Here is a 22010-nt window from a genome sequence, read left to right on the forward strand (position 1 = left end):
AACGCGATCCGTTATTTCTCTTTGGCTCTTCTTCAACGGACGCATCCTCTTGGCTCGACATTTATTTTACTAAAATACCCTCCTATTACTGTAAAACGACTCTAAAAAAACGAGGGGTTAATACGTCATTTCCAGAGGCATACGTCCGACTGTGTGTGTTGTGTATGTGTATATATACATATGGGAACAGACACACGACACCTGCGTATAAAGCCATTGGTTTTGCCACCCCACTTATTCAAGTAGCAGCAGCCTTTTCCCCACCCAGCGAGAGAGAGAGAGAGAGAGAGAGAGAGAGAGAGAGAGAGAGATTGTTGATGGCGGAAGAGGATCAAAAGGAGCTTCAGCTGCTGCCGTCTCAGCCGCCGGATCAGACGGTGAGAAAGCTGAGACCGACGGTGCAGATGATCACGGACTCCTCCGCCGTCATACACCACGATCTCGACCTAAAGCTGTCCATCAGCCTCGCTCCCATCGCGGCCTCGGCGGATCATCATCCGTACGGAATGGAGGCGGTGAGGTGGCAGGCGGCGGAGCAGATAAGGCTAGCGGCCGTTGAGAAGGCTTACGCCGAGAGGGTCAGAGAGTTGACGCGGAGGGAGATGGAGTTGGCTCAGTCCGAGTTCGCCCGTGCCAGGTACGGTGTGGTCGATCTGATCCGGTTTACTTAACCGGGTCTTTCAGGTCACAAACAGCAGCAAAAAACAAGGGGAAATCAAACCTAGACATGGTGGTTTTTAAGAAGGTTTACCAACTAATAATAGTGACAGCAACACCGAGAAGAAATAATCCAATGGAATGCCTTGAGACTTCCACATGATCATTATAGATTCGAGAATATTCTTGCTGTCAAAAGGATCTCATCAAGTAGTAATGAATGATATTCCGCCTTCTTTCCGCCTTAAATATAACTATATAGTTAGAATGTGATATATAATGTTGTAAAGTATATGGTATAATGGGAAAAAAAAAATGGTGAGCAGGCAGATGTGGAAGAGGGCGAGGGAGGAGATAGAGAGGGCGGAGAGGTTGAAGGAGAGGGCGACGAGGAGGATAGATCCGACGTCGTGCATGGAGATCACCTGCCACTCCTGCAGTCAGAGGTTTAGGCCTTATAATTAATCATCTTCGATCTTATATTATAATTGATATATTTTCAAAAAAATAACTCCATAATCAAGAAGTTATTTGTCCCTTTTTTATATATAATTTCCTTCTTTTTTGGGGGGTTTGCTGTTTTCGGGGGGTTGGAGTTTGGTATATTAGGTCCTTTTGTTTCCTTGATATCTAAGGAAAATGATTAATAATAGAAGCATGATTTGTTTTTGCCCCTGACGAGGAAAAAAATTACACATTATAACCCAAGGGGTTATATATTCTTTATTTATTTTTAAATTTTTTTTACTTGATTTCGGTTTAATCATTTAATGTATCGTGTCGTGAGACAGTTACATGAATATATATATATATGTAAGCAAGAAAACGAAGAGTCACTAAAAGGGGATTGTCGGCTTGGTGATCATCACTCATATATATACATATACGTATATATATATATTCTTATGCATGGCCTTTTCAAATTGATTAATACTCAACATCCTCGCAAGCATTTTCTCCTTGGTAGAAACATTGATAAAAGCCACGTCGTTATTGATTTTTCTTGAATGTTTGTTGATTTGCTTGAGAACTACGGAACAAGGGGAGAGATGCAGAGGTTAATGATTTTAACGGCAGAGGCATGGAAAATGTGGGAATGGGGGCTGTGTCTCATTAAATATGCATGGTCTCGACTCATTTGGTTGGTAAATAAAATCATAGATATAACTGGGAATAATGATTGCATGCATGTACATATACACCCCGTAAACATGCATGCATGTACATGATGGATATAATGATTGCATAAACATGATCATCATTCGACCAAACCTCTTGATTAGATCCATAACTCTATATATATATATATATAGTACATCACCAAGAAACAGAAACACGAGAACATGGTATCTGAAAGCTAGATAGAAATGAACACAAGCATGCTAAAGAAACATAAATTTACTAGGAAACGTATCTTAACATTATGACACTTCCCTTGAGTCGGTCAGCTTCGGCTGGTTTATCTGCTCTGCGTGGTTTGCCGGCTATTGCATGGAGCTAGTCGTGTGAGTTTACTGTCTGCGATACCGTATCATTCGTCCGGTCATTGGGGCTGCGAGGCATTGTGTTGTCCGGTCCGAAGGCCGAGTGCGGGTTCCCAAACGTTACAAAAAAAACATTATCTGACGCTGGCGTGGATGCGGAACTGTAAAGGCCTCGATCGGTAATAATTACTAAGGCAATGAAACCCTAAAGACCGTTTTTTTGAGACACAAGAGAATTAACTAATTCACCAACACTAACTAGTACACAGAAAATTGTATGCATGCGTAACGCACATATAAAATGCTATATATATATACATATATGTATGTATATGGACATGTGCCGTATAGTTTTGGAGATGCCACTTTGGTCACTTTCTAAGGGGAGATATTGTAATTAATCTACTTTAGTACTAGCTATAGTGTCAGGCTAGCTCTCGGTGATTTTCTTTTTTACCAGGATATATATAAAGTGTTTCTTTTGATTACAGAAGATGGTAATGGAAAAATTCAATATACATATCATTGTTTATCTATATATGTACATACTTATCTATATAAAACGGTCCATACACAGTGATGCAGCCGTATTATTCCATGGAAAACTCAAAGAAAAGACAGTAGAATATATGAGGTAAAATCTTCGATATCATGAATCAAACTTGGAAATCAAGGAAAACCAAAGGGGTCATGCTGACCAATGGAACTTTTGATAATGATAGAAAGATGCAAATGAATCGGAACAAAAAGCATGCAAGCTAGTAAAAGAAGAAAGAAGAAGAAGGAGAAGAAGGAGAAGGAGAAGGGAGAAGAATGATTGATATATCAAACGAACAAGACAACATGGGGTGGGGAAAAAAGATCCACTTGTCTTCAACTTCTTCTTCTTAGCCCTTTCTATCCCTCTCTCTCTCTCTCTCTCTCTCTCTCTCTCTCTCTCTCTCTCTCTCTCTCTCTCTCTCTCTCTCTCCCAGTTTTCAATACAGAAACACCAAAAAGAAAAACCATAAATCCCACTGACCTTTGTCTCCGCATCCTTTTGCTTTCCTCCTATACGGATTAGGATGGATGATGATCAAAAGAATCGGTTTTGGGATTCAGTGTAAAAAATCAACCGTGGAATCTGACATGCTATAAATCATATTTCTTGGTGATAATGATAACTCCGCAGTGCTTTTCTTTTACTTTATTTTAACTTTTTTTTTTATATTCAGAATTTATATATCTTATGCAGATGTATTTCCATTTCATATTTCCAACAAGATTCAAAATACAAGGGTTTAATGATTGCAATATATATATACTGTAGAGGTACATACATATATGTAAAACAAACACAACAAAAAATGTTACCTAAAGCGATGAAATCAAGATCGAGTATCGCCAGAATGATAGAGATGTGTCCGTAAGATTGCAAGACAATGGAAACTGGTGACACATCAACACACAAACCACAACCCCTTGTGACATAACCTTAACATTTGTCTTTTCACCTTTGTCTCTATACACAAGATTTGTAACTACATGTAGACTTATCATATATGTATGTATGTATGTATGTATATATACAAAGATATACATCTCCAATCATATTAAATTTGAAACCAAGTTGTGGTTTGTGAGAGAGAAAAGATGAAGGAGAGATCCATCATTTTCCAAAGGGTATTTCCTTTTGACCAGCTTTTTCACTATATTTTTTTTTTCTGCATCCCATGTGGGTTGGATCCTTGCTTGTCCCCTTTTATTAGATTTTTCCCCTCGACAAAAAAAATAATAATAATTTTGATATGATATTATTTTAAGAATGCATTGTCTCTATATTTATATTCGATTATGACAGTGTATTTGGTGAATTTATATGACATACATATATCGGTGGTCCTTACACAAGTTAGTGTGATTATGGTAGGTGTTAGTCTTAACTATATATATATTTTTTAAATGAAGGAATTTATGTAAAACGATTCACAAAAGATCCTTTATTCATTGGTTTCTTTTGGAAAAGATCCTCCCACGCTTAAGTTGGCGCATGAGGCACTAACGAGGAAGAAGAAAATAAGAAGATGGAATATTGATATAAATGGTATGAAAATCGAATAAGTTTTTAAATTTTAAATTTTGCACATTGGAATTTTCGAGTGGGATTATGATGTCATATGATTTAGCTTCTTTTTTTGTATACCATTTTTGGATCAATATAGATAATAACCAGATCCATGATGCAACATTAAGTCTCTCTTCAAAATCCAAACTCACATTTGGTACTATATTGTGTTTCATCCAAAAAAGGAAAAATATCGTGACAACAAAAAATGTTGATCAAACATTATATATATGTGTGTAATTTCTGCAGCATTAGGGCGCTTATGGGTCAAGTATCCAACATCTAAGAATATAAAATTGGATTCTTAAATTTTATTACACAAAATATTTGAGTTGGCAATTAATTTTTTTTTTGTAGGGATTAAAAGACAAAGGCCAAATCCCTCGGGAGTTGAGAGCGGAAGGGAATGAAAAGATAGTAGTAGAAATGGTGGATACAGTGCATGATGGAAGCAGCTACACTATCATTTTCTTTCTTCCTGTATGTATGTATGTATGTATGTATGTATGTATGTATGTATGTATGTATGTATGTATGTATGTATGTATGTATGTATGTATGTATGTATGTATGTATGTATGTATGTATGTATGTATGTATGTATGTATGTATGTATGTATGTATGTATGTATGTATGTATGTATGTATGTATGTATGTATGTATGTATGTATGTATGCATGTAATCTCTCTGCAGCGTGATGGATTTCAGTTCAGATTAGCAGGTGGCAATTACTTTTAGGTATTTTTTCTGGGGATGCGCAAGTGATCGCTAAAAAGACGTTTCATTATTTTTAATTAACAACAACAATAATAAATTAATAATATTAATAATCACACGCATTTAAAATCGATAATAGATTAATAATCTCTCTTTTTCATAATAATTTATATTTTAAAATTCTAAAACAATAATTATTTAGAAATGAAGGGAATAATAGTTTTTTGAAAAGACTGAACATACAAGTAGAACAGAAACCCACGTCCCTTCTGTGGCGGAAAAAAAAATATGATTAAGATCAAATGTTTTTGTTTTGTTTTATTTTATTTTAGTTTGAAGAAAACATGTCTTCGGTAATAATAATATGATGCATCAAGCAAGCAATATTTTCTTTTTTTTCAAATATTTCTACTTATTAAAATCCAAAAATGTCCTTTTGTGTTTTTTTTCCTTTTTCTCCAAATAATATAACATAACTCATGCAATAATCTCGAGGGTTATCTATCTATAGTATTTATATTAAACTACACAACCCTTGAAAAATAATTAGTGGATTTTACCAATTCGTACGGAATCAGACTAATTCAGTTTGAATTAAAAAAAATATATATAATTTCGAATTGGTATTGAACTAATCTCAAACCAAAATCCGGTTCGATCTCGATTTCAACTTGAAGGGAGAAAAAGAAAACGCCTGAAATCCTAAACCGGGTTTTGCAAATGCAGACGCAATACTTGTATCAATGAAATGGGCCTCGAAAGCACATGAAGTCGACCGACGAATTAATTATCTCGAATTGGACATCCATGGCCCATGACTTCAAATACATACATACATACACATATACACTGAACTCAAGTTTATACTTTATACACAAGAGGCCCATGAAATATAGCTAAAACTTGAGTAGAGACTTGCATGTACCGAAATTTATTTTCTTAACCGAAAGAAAACCAAAACTTTAACCGGTTTGGTTTGCTGGTTTTCTTTCCGTAAATTTCAGTACATGCAAATCTTCTACTTAGGTTTTACCTATATTTGGTAATCGATGCCATATCTTTTTATTTATTTTGTCCATCCATTGGATGATACAAACCGAACCAAGTCTTAATTTTACTACTAAAACCAAACCGGTTTATAAGGAAAAGAAACTAACAGCAATTACCAAACCGCGCAAGTTCAACACAAGCACTACGAAAGAAAAAACATACCCATTTAAGTTACCTTAATGCATAGAAGGGATCGGTCCCTTCAGTATTTTGTCCGGCCATCTCCTTCTGTAATGACATCCTTGAAAGCGCCACCGCTCGGGATCATCGGGAGGACGTGCTCTTGATGCGGAACGATCACGTCCAGCAAGTACGGTCCCGGAGTTTCCAGCATCTTCTGTATCGCCCCTCGGAGGTTTTCTTTCTTGTAAACCCTCTCTCCCGGAATGTCACATGCTTCTGCAAACTTCAACATGTCTGGAAATATCTCATTCTCCTTTGCCGGGTTCCCTAGATAGGTGTGAGCTCTGTTGGCCTTATAGAACCTGTCTTCCCACTGAACAACCATACCCAGATGCTGATTGTTCAGTAAAAGAACCTTCACTGGCAGATTCTCTACTCGGATCGTGGCCAACTCCTGCACATTCATCATGAAGCTTCCATCTCCATCTATATCCACAACAATGGCGTCTGGGTTTGCAACTGCAGCTCCAATGGCGGCAGGAAGTCCAAACCCCATGGCTCCGAGTCCTCCTGATGTCAGCCATTGACGAGGCTTCCTGTACTTGTAGAACTGTGCTGCCCACATCTGGTGTTGCCCGACTCCTGTGCTTATAATGGCGTTTCCATCGGTTAGCTCATCGAGGACTTGGATCGCGTACTGAGGAGGAATTGCCTCTCCGAATGTCTTGAAGCTCAGCGGGAATTTCTGCTTTTGCTCTTTCAACTCATCCCGCCAAAGGGCAAAATCAATCTTGAGCTCATCTGCTCGGTTCTCGAGTATCTTGTTCATCCCTTCCAATGCCAACTTCACATCCCCACACACCGAGACATGAGGTGTCTTGTTCTTCCCGATCTCAGCCGAGTCAATATCGATGTGAACTATCTTAGCTCGACTCGCAAATGTCTCGAGCTTACCCGTCACACGATCATCAAACCTAACCCCAAAAGCGAGCAAAAGATCGCTTTTATCCACAGCGTAATTCGCATACACAGTCCCATGCATTCCGAGCATTTGCAGGGATAAATCGCAGTTACATGGGTAAGATCCAAGTCCCATCAAGGTACTTGCAACCGGGATTCCAGTAAGTTCGACGAATCTATTCAATTCATTGCTCGAGTTCAGACATCCACCACCAACGTACAACACCGGTTTCTTAGATTCCGAAATCAATCTAACGATTTGCTCCAAGTGAGCTTCTTCTGGTGGTTTGGGCATTCTAGACAAGTAACCGGGCAATCTCATGGGCTGTTCCCAATTGGGAATCGCAAGCTGTTGCTGAATATCTTTGGGAATGTCAACCAAAACGGGTCCGGGTCGACCCGTCGTAGCTAAGAAGAAGGCTTCCTCAATAATCCTAGGGATATCATCTACGTCCATGACAAGATAGTTATGTTTCGTGATCGAACGCGTTACCTCTACGATCGGCGTCTCCTGGAACGCATCCGTACCGATCATGCGGCGAGGGACTTGACCCGTGATGGCGACGAGAGGGACACTGTCGAGCGAAGCGTCGGCGAGGCCGCTGACGAGGTTGGTGGCTCCCGGGCCGGAGGTGGCGATGCAGACGCCCGGTCTCCCGGAGGAGCGAGCGTAGCCCTCGGCGGCGAAGACGCCGCCCTGCTCGTGACGCGGGAGGACGTTTCGGATGGTGGCGGAGCGAGTGAGCGCCTGATGGATCTCCATCGACGCGCCTCCTGGGTAGGCGAAGACGGTTTCAACGCCTTGCCGTTCGAGGGCCTCGACGAGGATGTCCGCTCCCTTGCGTGGCTCATCGGGGCGGAATCGAGAGGCGAAATCGCGGGTCACGGCGGGTTTTTCCGGAGAAGTTGGCGCTGCGGCGGAGACATTAGTGGAGGAACAGGAGATGGAGCGGGAAGGGCAACCCCGGCAGGAGGTGGGTTTATGGTAATTTAGGGGAAAGGGAAGGGCAAATCTGGAAATGGGTAAGGGAGATTTGGAGGAGGAATGAGAGGGTTTAGTGGAGGAGATGGAGATCGTGGAGGAGATGGCAGCGGCCGCCATTGGAGCTGTCGGAAGAAAAAAATGTAGACGGCGAGGGACAGGAGAGTGGAACGTGTGATTATGAAATCATTTAAAAGAGTGACCCCATGGACTTTGTCGAATGACGTAAATACCCTTCTAATTCTTTTCTCTTTTGTTTCGACGTACCAAAACGAAATACTCTATACATTGAATGTTACTAATACTATACACTAATTACAACTTACTAGAGAATTTGAATAATTTTCAAAATCCGATTAGTGGAGTGACCTTTTATTCATTCATCAATCATCACAATAATAACGATCCACTTTCATTCATGTATAGAGTAAGCAAGTAGGTGTGTTGCTGAAAATCGTGATAAATTACAAACCCAAGTGGAGATTTTATGGCCGAAGTTGTTCCCTCTTGGGCCCGTTGCTTGGGCTCATTTTGTGGCATCCACGTGTCGCTCTTTAACTAAGATTAGGCACACAATTAAGAACTGGCATTTTGGTCACGTGGAAATGTCGGTCTATTGACAAGTCTGTAATTAGGTGTCGCCCTCGCAACTTCTTATCCTTTTTGCGCATTGAAGAGAGCCAAAAAAAGACGGGGAAGTTCGTTGGCTTTTATAGGTTTTGTCTCCATATGCCTACAAAAAAAAAATTGAGATACCTTACATACTCTTATTATTATTATTATGTCATTAACATGATCTGATCGAATTGATTTCATAATCAGCCAATCAATATACAAAATGAATGATTAGTGCTCTCTTTCGGACATGGCGACATGTTTCTAGAAGTAAAAGAGCGAGGGATATCATCAAATAACGACTCCACCACTACAAGTCCAACGCCTTGTTTTTTTAATCAGGAAACAAACACGGGTTTCCCGAGACAACGGATTGGAAAGAAGAAAACACACACACATGTGTATATATATATATACACACACATAACATATACGTCATTTATATCGCATTTAAAAGAGTAAATCTTCTACTAATCACTATTCTTAGTGGTAAAACGTCACAACCACAAAAGTGTGGGTGGTATTGGTTTTGGAACACAGATAGAAATGAGGAGAGAGAGAGAGAGAGAGGGGAGATCTTACCACTTTAAGCTTCACTGATCAAACACAACCGAAGAAACATTCCATTTCCCCTGATGTTAAGTTGCGAAAGACTTGAGTCACTAAAAAAAAGTTAAAAGGATGATGTTAGAACCATCTCGATTTTAAGTTACTAGGGGAAAGAAACATCACACAAAACCAAAAGGTAAATTCGTATACGAGACTAAGCATTAACTTAAAAAAGTGACACATACATATGATGCAAAATTGAGAAGAAAGATACAATCGATGCGGACCATGAGTGAGGAAAGGAGGAAACGGACATTGAGATGAAACTATATATATAAATGAAGTGAGGAGATTGAGGACGAGACATTATCATCAGAAGAAACAGAAGATGGGGTTTGGTGGTTGTAAAAAGCTGCTTTTGGGGGTAGGGATGGTGATGATGGGTGTGTTTGGATTCGGGTCTTTGAGCGTTGGAACTGAAGAGAAGAGTGGGTTAGTGAGTTGGGGCAACAGTTATTACCAAACATGGGGAAACCCCCCTCTTCTTCTCAACCACACCTCTGAGCTCCAGCTCTCTCTCGACACTCTCTCTGGTTTCTTCTTCTTCTCACACTGAAATTTCATGCGTGCATGCATGTATGTATGCACATCAAACGCACACACAGAGACCATCCATGCATGTATGCACCCACACACACTAGTGCATCTGGTTCTATGCCATGCATGTGTCAGAAAACATTCACCAGTGTTGGATTAATTTTTACACCAAATTAAGGAGAACACAGACAACACTAGAACTATTCTGCTCCCCATATTTGTTTCAGAAGCTTCCTTTTATAAGTGACAATGCTAACATCACCAACGACAGGTTGCATCTATAGATTCCATACTGATGAATACTGTGTGTATATTTGTTACAGGTTCTGGGTTTGAGTCCGTATCTATATATGGATCCGGATCCTTCGACATGAGAATAAAGGCACCCGACAATAACTCCACTGGAGTCATCACTTCTTTCTACGTAAGATTACCAATCCACATCCACATGCACACGCAACTCTAGGATTTTGGTAGTTAAAAAAAGAAGATGAAATTACATACCTGGGCTCTGAAGCAATGATTGATTGTTTGTTGTGGCAGTTAACTTCTCGTTCTAGTCGCCATGATGAGGTCAGTTTCCAGCTTTTGGGAAGCAATCGACCGCCGTATATGCTGAATACAAATATGATTCTGTATGGTGAAGGAGGCAAAGATCAGATGTTCAGGCTCTGGTTCGATCCAACCAAAGATTACCACTCCTACAGGTTTCTTTGGAACCCACGTCAACTAGTGTGAGTGTAATCGTGACATTACCCCGACTATTCGTTCGCAATATATCCCCCAAGATAGATCATGCCATCTGATGCATTCCTAGAATTTCAGGTTTTATGTGGACAATACACCAATCCGGGTGTTTAAGAAGAATCCTGGAGTTTACTACCTATCAGTTCAGACAATGTTCGTAATGGGGAGTGTGACGAGTCAAAAAGGTGTGACAATTGACCCGAAGCAGACGCCCTACACGGCATGGTTTCAGGCATCAAAGATCGAAGGATGTATAACAACATTTTTCAATATAGAGAGATGCATAGGCCCCGAGTTCTGGTGGAACCGTGCAGAGTTCTCGGCACTAAACCCTAGAGAGAAGGAACTATACAGAAATGCCAGGAAGACATACCTGGATTACGACTATTGCTCCGACAGAGCACGGTATCCTCGGGAGCCTCCAGAATGCAGAATCTACGAACAGTAAAGCTCACATCTGTTCGGGCTCTCGTCTCAAAACACACAGAGAAAAAAAAAACTATGGACAATATATGTTAGTGTAATATGTTGAAGTGTAATATGTTGACTGAGTTGTACCAGTAAAATACTGTAACTTAAAATAACAACTTAAACTTTCTTACTTAACACAGCGGGTCACAAGGCAAATAACAGATGATTCACAGGTTCATGACTGATACCTCATCAGTAAGAACCAAAGCTGGACAAGTCCTCTTGGTTCAAACTGCAACTTATCAGATGTAATCAGACCAAGAAGGCAAGAAGCAAATGGCTAGAAATAAACTATGAGCATGGGAGAAAAGGAGCGGAAACTGGGAACTGCACATTAGATATATAGTTAGGCGAGTCGCAGCCATTATGGTTTTAGCTGCATTAACTTATAAGGTAACAGAGCAGAAGACGAGTTTTTTTTTTCTTTTGCTTTTTTTTCTTTCAAGTAAGCCCTTAAATTAAAAAGCAGACATAAATCAGATGCATGCAAAATCAAGGAAGCGTCGACTGAACTCCACTGTCTTCAACAGCAGCACCTGGCGGCGAGACCTCAGGCATCTGAAATCCTCATGATCAGCTGCAGAAATTATACGAAGCATTTTAGAAGGTGGACTGACAAAGAAGAGAAACACAGAGCAAGATGGCATTTGAAATATCTCAAAGTTGCAGTTTTGGCGCTGAAGAAGATGGGCAAAGTTCTCTAGTCTTGGGCAAATTGTACAGAAGGTGCAGTAGATGGGCACAGGATTTTGGAGCAAAATCAGAAACGTCAACACCAGCTGTCTGGTGATATTTTCATCAACGATAGTGAGTTGAGAGAATGATATCCATGTCTATATCTTGGATAAAACATTGCAGACATATCAAATTTGGTTGAGCCGACCATATTCAGAGGATCAACAACGAGATCAAACAGGCACAAAACGGAGTAATCAGCAAGCAGGTTCAAAATCCCTAGAATCAATTCAAAGTCAGGATCAAAATCCCTATTCCAAAATTGATCATCGACGCGAGTCCTAGAAACCCTAGGCGACCACTCGAATAAGGTACATTACCCCAAAAGAGAACAATAAGGAAGGGAAGCATCATACCCTTGGCCTTCGAGATTCCCCTGGCCGCTGGTTCCTCCGCTACCGTACGAAACCTCGTCGGCCGAATTCTGCCAAACGCTCTGCCATGCCTGGGACGGCGGTTGCACATAAACTCCGGTGGGATCCACGGCAGGCCTCCCGATCATCATCCCGCCCGGACCCACCGTCGGCTGACCCATCGGGGGGTAATAGTACGGCACCCCGCTCGCGGTCGGTGTTACCATCCCGCCGAGCGCGGCCTCGTCCTTGATCTCGTCCCTGGGAACGATATCGACGAGGAAATCGAAGATGTCGGTCCTCGTGATCGCCGCGGCGATATCGTTTTTCTGGAGGGTGCGACGCTTGTTCTCCTCGGCGTGGAGCCAGGATCGGATCGTGAGCTCGAGGATGAAGAGTTCGCAGGCCTTGGCGAAGAGGATCGGTGCCTCGGCGGAGATCATGCGAACATCCTCGTCGGCCTTCATAATTTTCTTGATCCGAGCGAGAGGGAGCTGGTGGTTTTTGAAATCGTTGACCTGCTCGATCTCCTGACGCTGGTACGACCAGAACATCTGCAGCTGCTGCTGCTGTTGCTGGAGGAGGTGGTGGTAGGGGGTTCCTCCGGCTGCTGCGGCGGCTGAGGGGACGATGCCTCCGGAGGCGGCGGCGGCGGCGGACGGAGGAGGAGGAGGAGGGTAGGCGGAGGAATGCGGCTGCTGGTTGTTGTTTTGGTCCATTTTGGGAGTGTTCGGTGGATTTTTTTTTTTTTTTTTTTTTTTTTTTTTGAGTTTGTATGTTACAGAAAGCTTGTGCGGCTTCGTCCATGGTTTGCCAAAGGTAAGAGTTAAACTTTCTTCTCTATTGGTAAGTAACTTGGGGGATTAAAAAAGGGTCTGTAATCGGAAAACGAAGGTTGGTTGAGGTGAGGTTAAAGCTTTGTTTCTTGTTTCAATTGAAGCTTTTGTATTTTTTGTATTAGCTAGTTAGTTTCTCTTTCGTCTATTTTCACGTTAGAGCCATATCAAGATTCTACTACACTAACCAAAACCTCAAATGAGGGAACCCAAGCAGGAATTTAAGGTGGTAGGGGGTTCCTCCGCCGGCGGAGACGGAGACGGAGCCGGGAGGGGAAGGAACGACGACTCCGGCGGCGGCGGATGGAGGATGAGGAGGGAAGGCGGAGAGAGGAGGTTGCTGGCTGCTGTTGTTGTTGTTGTCCATTTTTTGGTTTTTCTTCTTTTTTGATTGGATCAGAGGGTGTGCGAAGTTTTCTCAAGGGATTGAGGGTTTATTTGGATAATGTGGACGGCGATTTACCTGATACTGCCCTTGCTTTTTTATTTTTTATTTATTTTAAATAATTAATTAATGCCTAATTTAAATATATACCTGGTAATTTTTATTTTTAATTTATACACTGCCCGAGAGCTACCCTCACCTTCATCTTCTTCCCCGACCTCTTCACGGAGACTACAGAGGAAGTGGTCACTTCGGCCTGAAAAGACCGACAGAGCTGCCTCCTCTCTCGGACATGACAAGTGAGCTCCAATGTCTTTGGAGGAGAGATCGAAGAGTTCCTCGATGGTCGCTGGTGTTTGACGAATGCTCATACTCCATTCTTTTTTTTTTTTTGATAATCCGGAAGTTCACCGAGCCTTTGGCCCGACTACATCTCCCAAAGTACCGGGGAAGCCCCATGTGAATGCCCCTCTCCACACAGTCACAGTGTTTGTAGTTTTAGTTACGAATTAACTAAAAGAAGCCAGAGAATGTGAAAAAAACTATTGAATGCAAAACATTTGATAACATTTGGGAAGAAAATATTCAACAACGTGCGATACTTATTGTGTTTGTTTCCCGGGAAAATGCGTATGTTTTCTTTGTCTGGATCAGTTTCCATATCTTTTCAGAAGAGACATAACCCCGAGACCAGCAACTAAGGCTGCACCGGCGGCTACTGCGCTGTAAGCCGCGGCCCATGCATCCGACTGCGAGTAGTCCACCGACGACTCAGATCCCGAGGCTCTTCTTCCTCTTCCTCCTCCTCTGCCTTCTTTAGAATAATCCAAATGCAATCTCAAGCTCTGTAGAATTGACACAGACCATCAAAGCATATTCATATATGCAGACAAGACAAGGTGAATTGCTCTGTTATGAGACAACGTCATGACAAAAATGGCTGCCTGAAGATAATAAGTTAATGTACCTTCCAGCCGATTGCTCTTGCGTGCTCTGTGGCTGCCTGAAGATCGCTATCCGATGCTAACAAGACTTTGTCATGGTCTTCATCTTCATACTGCGCATTATCCACACCAGCATTTAATCAGAAAGCATAAAACATTACAGTTTTATATGAATGAGTTAGTATTATCTACGTACCAAAATGTATGGCAGGTTATCAGGGTCGATATCGTCCCCTATCCTTTGAAGAATCGCGGTTATCACATCTGTCAAACTCTGAGTATCTGTGGTGTGTTCAGACGAAAACCACCAGCATTTTTTCAATACTCGATATACACAGAATGCGTAGTTATCTCAACTGACGAATGATTTGGTGACAATAGCAAAGGTATCGAGTACCGGTTATGAATCTGTGCATTCTACCCTTCTTGTCTTCGATCTTGAATGAGAACGTATTTGGGAAATGGAAAGGTTTTCCTGTATCAGCTTCGGATACAACTTTCAAGGACCCCTCGCTGAAATGTCACCACCCGGCCCAAGAGTCAGCAAACGAAAAAGGTCCCAGAATGAAATAAACTATAGTGTGGCGAATTTTATAATAACCTCCTAGTTTCGTCGTCATCCTCGTTTGGAGGCAACGCCATTGCTGAATCCCAAAACCTTTGCATCATTGTGTTTGTCGCCTCGTTGCTTACTGCCGCAGTGCTTCCGGCCTGCCAATGTCAAATTTGTGATCAATTCAAACAGCCTAAACGTTTTAAACTATGCAAATCAACGAGCCGGCATGAGATAAGAAACTGTTGAAATAAATCGCAGCACGAATCTCGCAACACAAATGTTAACTGAGATATTGAGGCTTAAGCCATCTGAGGGAGTCACTGGAATCAATCCATCATGATTCATGCATATATTATACTTGGAAATGTAAGTTTTGCATCAGAATATTATAAGGGCAGGAACATTTAAATCCGAGAAAGAACTTACCGTGGCGATAGCAGCATGAGTGATATGAATCACATCAACGACAGCAACTACATTCCCTTCTGCAATTTATGAAGAAGAAAAAAAAGCTTGCCGTTTTACAAATGTTTGCATCTTGCTTTTCACAAGAAGAATATACCCCGAGTGGAAAAGGAAATAACCTTTATCAAGTATGGGAAGGTGTAAGAACCTTCCATCATGCATGATGTGCAAAGCATCGACGATCGGCGTGTCGACTGTAGCACATTCTGGGTTCGGAGTCATAATCTGTGCATAACGGTTCACATAAACGTGCAAACACAGAAGAAATGAAACATGAGGGTTTCATCGGTAGAGAAGCAAGATGTTGAAGAAAACATGTGGTCATTTATTACATAAAGTCATACATTGGAACAGCAGATGGGTAGTTAAAATGAAACCAGAAGCTCAAAATACAAAAAAAGGAAGTTCCGACAGTGGAATAAATGTCGCCTTTGAATAATGTGAGTCCTAAACACCAGACTTGTAACGAATATACAAGAATATAGAAAGCTTAATGAAATCATTGTTCCTAAAAGTTTGAATAGTCGTTTCGATGTAAACGCACCTTTTCTACTGTTGTCTCAGCTGGAGGGAGATTTTCAGCCACAAGCCGCATCAATATATCCTTTGAACTAGACAGATGGAGAATCAAATCGATATACTTCAGTTTATAAGCAACTGGACAGACAGAACAAGATGAGACATAAGAAAAGAAGTATAGCATAAAGGTGAAGTTCAAACTGAGACTCACGTTACAATCCCTCGGAGCTTGTCCTCTATCATCACAACTGCACAGCTCACTCGAAACTCAAGCATTTTCTGGGTCACTGCTACCACTGTATCAGCTGCCGAGACTTTCAAAACCCTAAAACAGGATCCCCCATATGTCAAACAAACGCAAATCACGGGACAAAAAGAAAATTTTAAACGAACAAAAGAGCAAAGAAGGTATTACCTACTTTGTATCCTCCGGGATAATGGTTGACAAAGACGGTCTAAACATCCGGTCTCGCAGTGTTTCGATAAAGGTGTTGGGAACTGCATGTGAAGTCAAGCAATTGACAGAACAATGATAAGACAGCACGAAAAGAATACAACTAGGATTAGTTCTTCACCCACCGGACGAGGTTGTTCCCCAGCTCTTCTCGACGCCTTCGACAGCAGCAGCTATGGCCTTACCCTTCTCTGCTGCCCTCTCCATACGGGCAATCGCGTCATACAAACATTTCGATATGTCTAATAAAGCAATGACGTCTCCATTTTCAACAACAGGTAGATGTCTGAATTTTCCTGCATCAGGACCACCTCGTTAAGCAAACTAGGCATGGATAAGAAAGCGAATAAATACCCCCGAATTCATAGTTGAATAAATACAAACCTAGCACCATCTTTTGGAGGGCTTCGACAGCAAGTGTTTCGGAAAGCACGAAAACCGGGTTCTTGGTCATAACCTTGGAAACGGGTGTTTCCTCGGGATTAACTTCCTGCGCGATCACTCTTAAAGCTATGTCCTGAAACCCCAGAAAGGTAATACATTAATCATCATGTTATAAGTTACTGGGAAAAAACCGAGATGTTCAACAGAAAACAACAGCATTACCTTGTCGGTAAGAATCCCACAAAGCAATCCGTGAGAGTCAGTGAGCAACAAGGCATCAACTCGCCGAGAAGCCATCCGTTTACAAGCATCCAAGATGATTGTGGTATCTGGAACCGTAAGGGCTTTTGACAGCCTCAACCGTTTAACAGTTCGCTCTCCTGTCAAACTCCTGTTCCATAGCCAACCACCATTACCAGATGCAAAAGAACACAATATCCAACTTCTTGCACAATCGAATCATAAATCCAGTAATAGATAAGGAGATGGTATTTTAGAATTCCATTACAGAAACTCGTAAGTTTGGATATGGAATTAATAGACCGAAGGGGAACCATAACCACGAAAACTAGAAGAATCACGCATGAAGCCTGAGACCCAGAATCGTTCTCGAATATATCCATAAAATTGGAGGTTAGGGTTTCATATGATATAAAAAGGACCCAGGAAACGTACAAAGACGGACGAGGAACAGTAAGAGATCTCCGGGAGCTGTCGGGGCCGCCGGCGGCAATGTCAGAAGGTTTCTTCCTGTGCAACGGCATAGAGAGACTTCTCCTCGATGACCCGCCTTGGCTAGCCATCTCCGACTCCAAAATTCTGGAGGAATAAACCCTAAAAAATCTTCGGAATCTGCAGAATCGAAACCAATCGATCTCAGCTCAACAATAGGAAAATACAAAGTCTAACATGATCCCAGGAAAAGGCAAGGGGAATCACGAGAGCTCACTTGTCAGGATCTTAATGGATGGATATCAAATACTAAAGTTGACCAGCTTAATTCGACAGGAAATCTCTGTAATGGATATGGGGAGGTTGAAACTGAGCGGGAAAAGAGCCAAGAAAGCCCCTCGACACTATCTTCAACGTCCGTAAGAGAACGAGAAGAGAGGATACTTGATTGAAAGGAAAGGAAACTTCCCAGGAAAGTGACGGAAAATCTGAGAGAAAACAGAAAGTTATTCTTCTTTTCTTCCTCCTCTTCCAAACGGATACTGAATTGGCCGAGAGGTGATTGTTGCCTTCTTGGCTTCTTGTTTTGTTTTTACGAGCAAAAGGAATGCGTCCATGATGCAAGTAATTTACGCTTTTACCCTCGTTGACGATTACGACAAGTCTCATCTCACGCGTACAAGACCACTTCGATCTAATGTTTTGGTAATAAAAGAAAAGGAGACAGAAATTGCATCCATAAAATAAAATTGTGCTTTTTGGTTATATAATCAGAACTGAATGGGTTATTTTATATTTAAGTAAACAAATAAAAAACTTATATAATTAGTATAATGCTTTCCGATGATAGATGTCAATATTAAGGGCTAATCTTATCCGAAGTTTAAGTGCAAGCAAGCTATATTCACAAACAAATCCTCCTTGTGAATTTTATTTACAGCAAATCAATTTTTCGTATAATCATTAATCATGTCTGGCATTTCACATTTTCTTACAATTATCTCCTATCGGGCTTGGAATTATCAATGTTCACTACCAATATTTTATTGTACCAAGTTATTGAGCCGACACGGCCCATATCAGACGGGTCAGGTAAGTCGGCCCAATACATGAGGACTTTTTCAACAGTCGGGCCAATACACGATAAAGAAGACAACTGGTCACGTGTCTCGTCGTTCAAAAAGTTCTTCGACGTAACCGCACGTGACATCGCCACCGTCCATTTTCCCTCTACACGTCGAACGAGAAGCTTCTTTTCTACAAATAAAAAAGCAAAACCCCACTCTCTCTCTCTAACCTTTTTTTTTTTGAATTTCTCTGATATTTTTCTGTCTAGTGTGGGAGGGGAACAATGGCGGATTGGGGCCCGGTGGTGATTGCGGTGGTCCTCTTCGTGCTTCTGTCACCGGGACTTCTCTTCCAGATTCCGGCGAGAGGCCGAGTCGTCGAGTTCGGGAATATGCAGACGAGTGGCGCTTCGATTCTCGTCCACGCCATCATCTTCTTCGGCCTCATCACCATCTTCACCATCGCCATTCACGTCCACATCTACACCGGTTAAGTATACAGATCGTACGCTGATGGGTCCAAAAAAATGTTTGTTTTCGGTTCGGGAACTTGCAATCGTTTACTTTCTTCTGTTTTCGCTTGATTTGAATTCATGGTGACCGACACATGTTTGGCTTCTGTGAATACGAAACATACCGCTATGTAATTTTGAAATGGGTCCTGATTTCGTTTTGGCTTCGGTTTCTGTCTCGACTTCTTAATCGCGCACACTTATTTGTTGGGTACCAATTGGATTTGATTTTTTTTTCTTTCGGGATCTAATTTTCTCCGATTTTAGTTTAGGGGTTTCTGGAGATATTTGAGATCCAGTTTAATCTTGTTTCCGTGGTTTGTGGCTTTCAGTGTTTGTTTGGATGCATCATAGGATGTGAGCAGATCGGACCAACTCGTTTCCAGCAGTTCATTTTCATTTTCAGGCTATCTCGTTAAGTCTGTTTTTATTCAGGTCAAAAAAATTTTGACTCAGCACAAATCGCTTATAACAGAGTTTATATTTTTCTAAATATCTAAAAAAACATATAAAAATTATAATTTTCTAAATACCTAAAAAAAATCGTATCAAAATATACAAAAACATATTCAAATAATACATCAATATAAAAAAAACATATCAATATATATCCAAATCATACTGATATTCATAATTAGAATTCACGTATAAAAAATCATCTTCAAATAAATCAAATTATAATCCATCCATATAAAAAAACCATTTTCAGATTCTAATCCATCATGTACAATGAGTTTTTAATCCATGTACAAAAAACAATCTTATCATCTAATCCATATATAAAAAAAATTATCTCCAAATCAAAATATTATACCAAACAATATCAACACTTTCAAGTTTTAACGTAAAAAAAATTTTTTTTACTCTAGTTCCCGAACCAACTCACGAACCGACCGAACTAGCTCGTTTGGACTCGATTCGTGGTGAGATGGGTCAACCTCAGTTGACTCGCGAACCAACTCACTCAACCCATTTTTTACTCTAGTTCCCGAACCAACTCACTCAACCCATTTTTTATTCGGGTTCAGATATTCTTGGTTTGTCTCGGTAAAAAAGAGTCAACCTCAGTTGACTCGCGAACTCGACTCGTTTTGAAATCCTAGATGCATGGCAATATGAATTTGCTCTGGTGAGTACTGCGTTGGGATTTAATAGATAATAACACAATTTTCCGTGGAATAACGAGATTGAATCAATCTTGGATTTGGTATTCGTTCGGTTATGTATCTACCGGTTATGTCGAAAATTGTACCGTTCAGGCTTGGGTACTAACTTTTACCCGGTTTAGTTTATGGTTCATGGACTTGTTGAGTTGTTTTTTTTTTCTGATTTATCCTTTATGAGAAAAGTCGGTCTGGACAATCGACATAACAAGCACGCTACTAGAAAATGTCCGGTTCAGATTTCGGTTTTGGTCTCTGCACAGATTGAAATTGAAATTGAATGAACTGATAACTGGGTGGGTATTGGTATCAGTCAAGCCCGTCGCCATATTGATATAAATTTTCTTAGTGGAAATCAACGGTTACTTTTATACCAAGCAATCTTTTTCTCTTCATCTTATCTAGAATTTAAAGTTTTTTTTATTATAAGATATCTAGGATTGAAAGTTACTTTCTTGGGGGTCCTTGATCTCTTGCTTTCCGGATGAATTTAATGTAATCTCATCTTTATGAATATGGTGTCTTATAGTGAATCTCATCTTTTACTATGCCGTAATTATATTTATATATACACCTCGTGGTTTATTTTAAATCAATGTGTTATAAGGATTTTTCTATTGTCAAATTTTGATTTGATTTTCAACGTCAGTGGACCCTCTGCTTCATTCAGAAGAATATGTTCTTAGTCAAATTTGCAGTGATTCAATTGATAAAGATATGGTAAAACTTTTTTTCAATTGAGATTAGAGTTTTCATTTGGACATTAATATTTATTTGTACTTTCTCTATCCTCTAAAATATCTAAAATATGTAATTGGATCAAAAATTCGATAATTTTTAAAAATTATATAAAAACAATCAATTCATTATTCCAACCAAATAAATGTTATATATCTCATCATATAAGGTAGGGATGTCAAAATGGGTCGGGTTATACGGGTCGACTCAACCCGACCCACTTATAAATCCAAATGGGTTATCCCATTTGGTTAATTTTTTAAAATGGGTTAAATGGGTTTTGGCCCATTAAACCCATGGGTTAAATGGTTAACCTATTAAATTCATCATTATATATTTAGTTAAAATTAAATTCATCTTTTAACTAATTAAAATTGTTATATTTAGATATATAAAAATTAACATATATATATATATATATACGAATTAAATCGAAATATTTGGTATCGTTTTCGAATCAAATCGTACCGAAAAATTATGTTTTGTTTTTGCATCAAATCGTGCCGAAAAATTTGAATCGTATAAAAACTCGATACCGTTCTGAATCGAACCAAAAAAATTGGTTTTGTTTCCGAATCGAATCATATCGAAAAACTCGGTGTCATTTCTGAATTGAATTATGCCGGAAAATTCGAACCGTATAAAAAAACTCGGTACCGTTCCGAATCGAATCGTACCGAAAAACTGGATATCGTTTCCGAATCGAATCGTGTCGGAAAATTCGAATCATATAAAAAACTCGGTACCGTTCCGAATTGAATCGTACCAAAAAACACGGTGTCGTTTCCGAATCGAATCTTGCCGAAAAATTCGAATCATATAAAAAACTCGGTACCGTTCCGAATCGAATCGTATCAAAAAACTCGGTGTCGTTTTCGCATCGAATTGTGCCAAAAAATTCAAATCGTATAAAAAAACTCGGTACTGTTCCGAATCGAATCGTACCGAAAATTCGCATCATACCAGAAAACTCGAACCATTTCTGAATCGAATCATATTGAAAAAATCGGTGTCGTTTTTGAGCCGACCCGTTCAAAAAATCTAAACGACAATATTTTGAAAACATCGAATCGAATTTAAAAAATAAAAAAATCTTATTTTTTTTTAAAGAAATATATAATTTTGCTTATAAACTATCGAATATAATATAATATCCAGTTATATATATA

The 22010-nt window shown here is 40.2% G+C and overlaps 6 protein-coding genes and 2 long non-coding RNA genes across 10 annotated transcripts; 4 read left to right on the forward strand and 4 right to left on the reverse strand.

Moving 5' to 3' along the window:
- The first annotated feature begins 212 nt into the window (after positions 1-212).
- Positions 213-1330, forward strand: LOC104821517 (protein SHOOT GRAVITROPISM 5-like). Its single transcript, XM_010552432.2, has 2 exons — positions 213-637; positions 984-1330. Exons 1-2 carry the CDS (start codon positions 318-320, stop codon positions 1120-1122), a joined length of 459 nt encoding a protein of 152 aa, XP_010550734.1. The 5' UTR covers positions 213-317; the 3' UTR covers positions 1123-1330.
- Positions 1239-3603, reverse strand: LOC104821516. Of its 2 annotated transcripts, XR_773088.1 has the most exons (3): positions 3495-3603; positions 3163-3191; positions 1239-2209 (listed from the first exon to the last, which is right to left on the reverse strand). It is a non-coding gene; the product is annotated as an uncharacterized LOC104821516 (long non-coding RNA). The 2 variants fall into 2 exon arrangements; XR_773087.1 differs by lacking the exon at positions 3495-3603 and having other exon boundaries at positions 3163-3309.
- Positions 3604-3759: 156 nt separating this feature from the next.
- LOC104821518 lies at positions 3760-4743 on the forward strand. Its single transcript, XR_773089.2, has 3 exons — positions 3760-3803; positions 4147-4224; positions 4603-4743. It is a non-coding gene; the product is annotated as an uncharacterized LOC104821518 (long non-coding RNA).
- Positions 4744-5732: 989 nt separating this feature from the next.
- Positions 5733-8251, reverse strand: LOC104821520 (acetolactate synthase 3, chloroplastic). The gene has a single exon (XM_010552433.1). The coding sequence runs from the start codon at positions 8197-8199 to the stop codon at positions 6217-6219; it is 1983 nt and encodes a 660-aa protein (XP_010550735.1). The 5' UTR covers positions 8200-8251; the 3' UTR covers positions 5733-6216.
- Positions 8252-8469: 218 nt separating this feature from the next.
- On the reverse strand, positions 8470-13086 carry LOC104821522 (nuclear transcription factor Y subunit C-1-like). The gene is made up of 5 exons (XM_010552436.2): positions 12150-13086; positions 10961-11635; positions 10345-10473; positions 9277-9356; positions 8470-8812 (listed from the first exon to the last, which is right to left on the reverse strand). The coding sequence occupies exons 1-2, from the start codon at positions 12863-12865 to the stop codon at positions 11632-11634; spliced, it is 720 nt and encodes a 239-aa protein (XP_010550738.1). The 5' UTR covers positions 12866-13086; the 3' UTR covers positions 8470-8812; positions 9277-9356; positions 10345-10473; positions 10961-11631.
- Positions 9367-11193, forward strand: LOC104821521 (probable xyloglucan endotransglucosylase/hydrolase protein 11). 2 transcript variants are annotated; one of them, XM_010552434.2, is made up of 4 exons: positions 9367-9836; positions 10164-10264; positions 10384-10574; positions 10666-11193. In XM_010552434.2, the coding sequence occupies exons 1-4, from the start codon at positions 9632-9634 to the stop codon at positions 11033-11035; spliced, it is 867 nt and encodes a 288-aa protein (XP_010550736.1). In that variant the 5' UTR covers positions 9367-9631; the 3' UTR covers positions 11036-11193. The 2 variants fall into 2 exon arrangements, with proteins under 2 accessions (XP_010550736.1, XP_010550737.1); XM_010552435.1 differs by having other exon boundaries at positions 9744-9923.
- Positions 13087-13898: 812 nt separating the features above from the next.
- On the reverse strand, positions 13899-17919 carry LOC104821523 (CBS domain-containing protein CBSCBSPB1-like). The gene is made up of 15 exons (XM_010552438.1): positions 17639-17919; positions 17365-17541; positions 16912-17080; positions 16690-16822; positions 16431-16601; positions 16271-16349; positions 16063-16176; positions 15877-15943; positions 15452-15557; positions 15294-15352; positions 14913-15022; positions 14709-14824; positions 14508-14593; positions 14335-14424; positions 13899-14212 (listed from the first exon to the last, which is right to left on the reverse strand). The coding sequence occupies exons 2-15, from the start codon at positions 17490-17492 to the stop codon at positions 14018-14020; spliced, it is 1623 nt and encodes a 540-aa protein (XP_010550740.1). The 5' UTR covers positions 17493-17541; positions 17639-17919; the 3' UTR covers positions 13899-14017.
- Positions 17920-18622: 703 nt separating this feature from the next.
- Positions 18623-19178, forward strand: LOC109116999. The gene has a single exon (XM_019203421.1). The coding sequence runs from the start codon at positions 18713-18715 to the stop codon at positions 18920-18922; it is 210 nt and encodes a 69-aa protein (XP_019058966.1). The 5' UTR covers positions 18623-18712; the 3' UTR covers positions 18923-19178.
- Positions 19179-22010: the final 2832 nt, after the last annotated feature.

Source organism: Tarenaya hassleriana, unplaced genomic scaffold, assembly GCF_000463585.1.
Source record: "Tarenaya hassleriana unplaced genomic scaffold, ASM46358v1 Cleome33, whole genome shotgun sequence".
Classification (NCBI taxonomy): Eukaryota; Viridiplantae; Streptophyta; class Magnoliopsida; order Brassicales; family Cleomaceae; genus Tarenaya; species Tarenaya hassleriana.

Bases quoted from the DNA above. Each gene is read 5' to 3' on its own strand.
- LOC104821522 (XM_010552436.2), bottom strand. From the start codon at position 12,865: ATGGACCAAAACAACAACCAGCAGCCGCATTCCTCCGCCTACCCTCCT.
- LOC109116999 (XM_019203421.1), top strand. From the start codon at position 18,713: ATGGCGGATTGGGGCCCGGTGGTGATTGCGGTGGTCCTCTTCGTGCTT.
- LOC104821520 (XM_010552433.1), bottom strand. From the start codon at position 8,199: ATGGCGGCCGCTGCCATCTCCTCCACGATCTCCATCTCCTCCACTAAA.
- LOC104821521 (XM_010552434.2), top strand. From the start codon at position 9,632: ATGGGGTTTGGTGGTTGTAAAAAGCTGCTTTTGGGGGTAGGGATGGTG. The intron at 9,837-10,163 runs GTTTCTTCTTCT...TATTTGTTACAG, and splicing joins CTCTCTCGACACTCTCTCTG to GTTCTGGGTTTGAGTCCGTA. The intron at 10,265-10,383 runs GTAAGATTACCA...TTGTTGTGGCAG, and splicing joins GAGTCATCACTTCTTTCTAC to TTAACTTCTCGTTCTAGTCG.
- LOC104821523 (XM_010552438.1), bottom strand. From the start codon at position 17,492: ATGGCTAGCCAAGGCGGGTCATCGAGGAGAAGTCTCTCTATGCCGTTG. The intron at 15,558-15,876 runs GTGCGTTTACAT...CGTTATGCACAG, and splicing joins CTGAGACAACAGTAGAAAAG to ATTATGACTCCGAACCCAGA. The intron at 14,825-14,912 runs GTTATTATAAAA...GTGACATTTCAG, and splicing joins GATGACGACGAAACTAGGAG to CGAGGGGTCCTTGAAAGTTG.
- LOC104821517 (XM_010552432.2), top strand. From the start codon at position 318: ATGGCGGAAGAGGATCAAAAGGAGCTTCAGCTGCTGCCGTCTCAGCCG. The intron at 638-983 runs GTACGGTGTGGT...AATGGTGAGCAG, and splicing joins TCCGAGTTCGCCCGTGCCAG to GCAGATGTGGAAGAGGGCGA.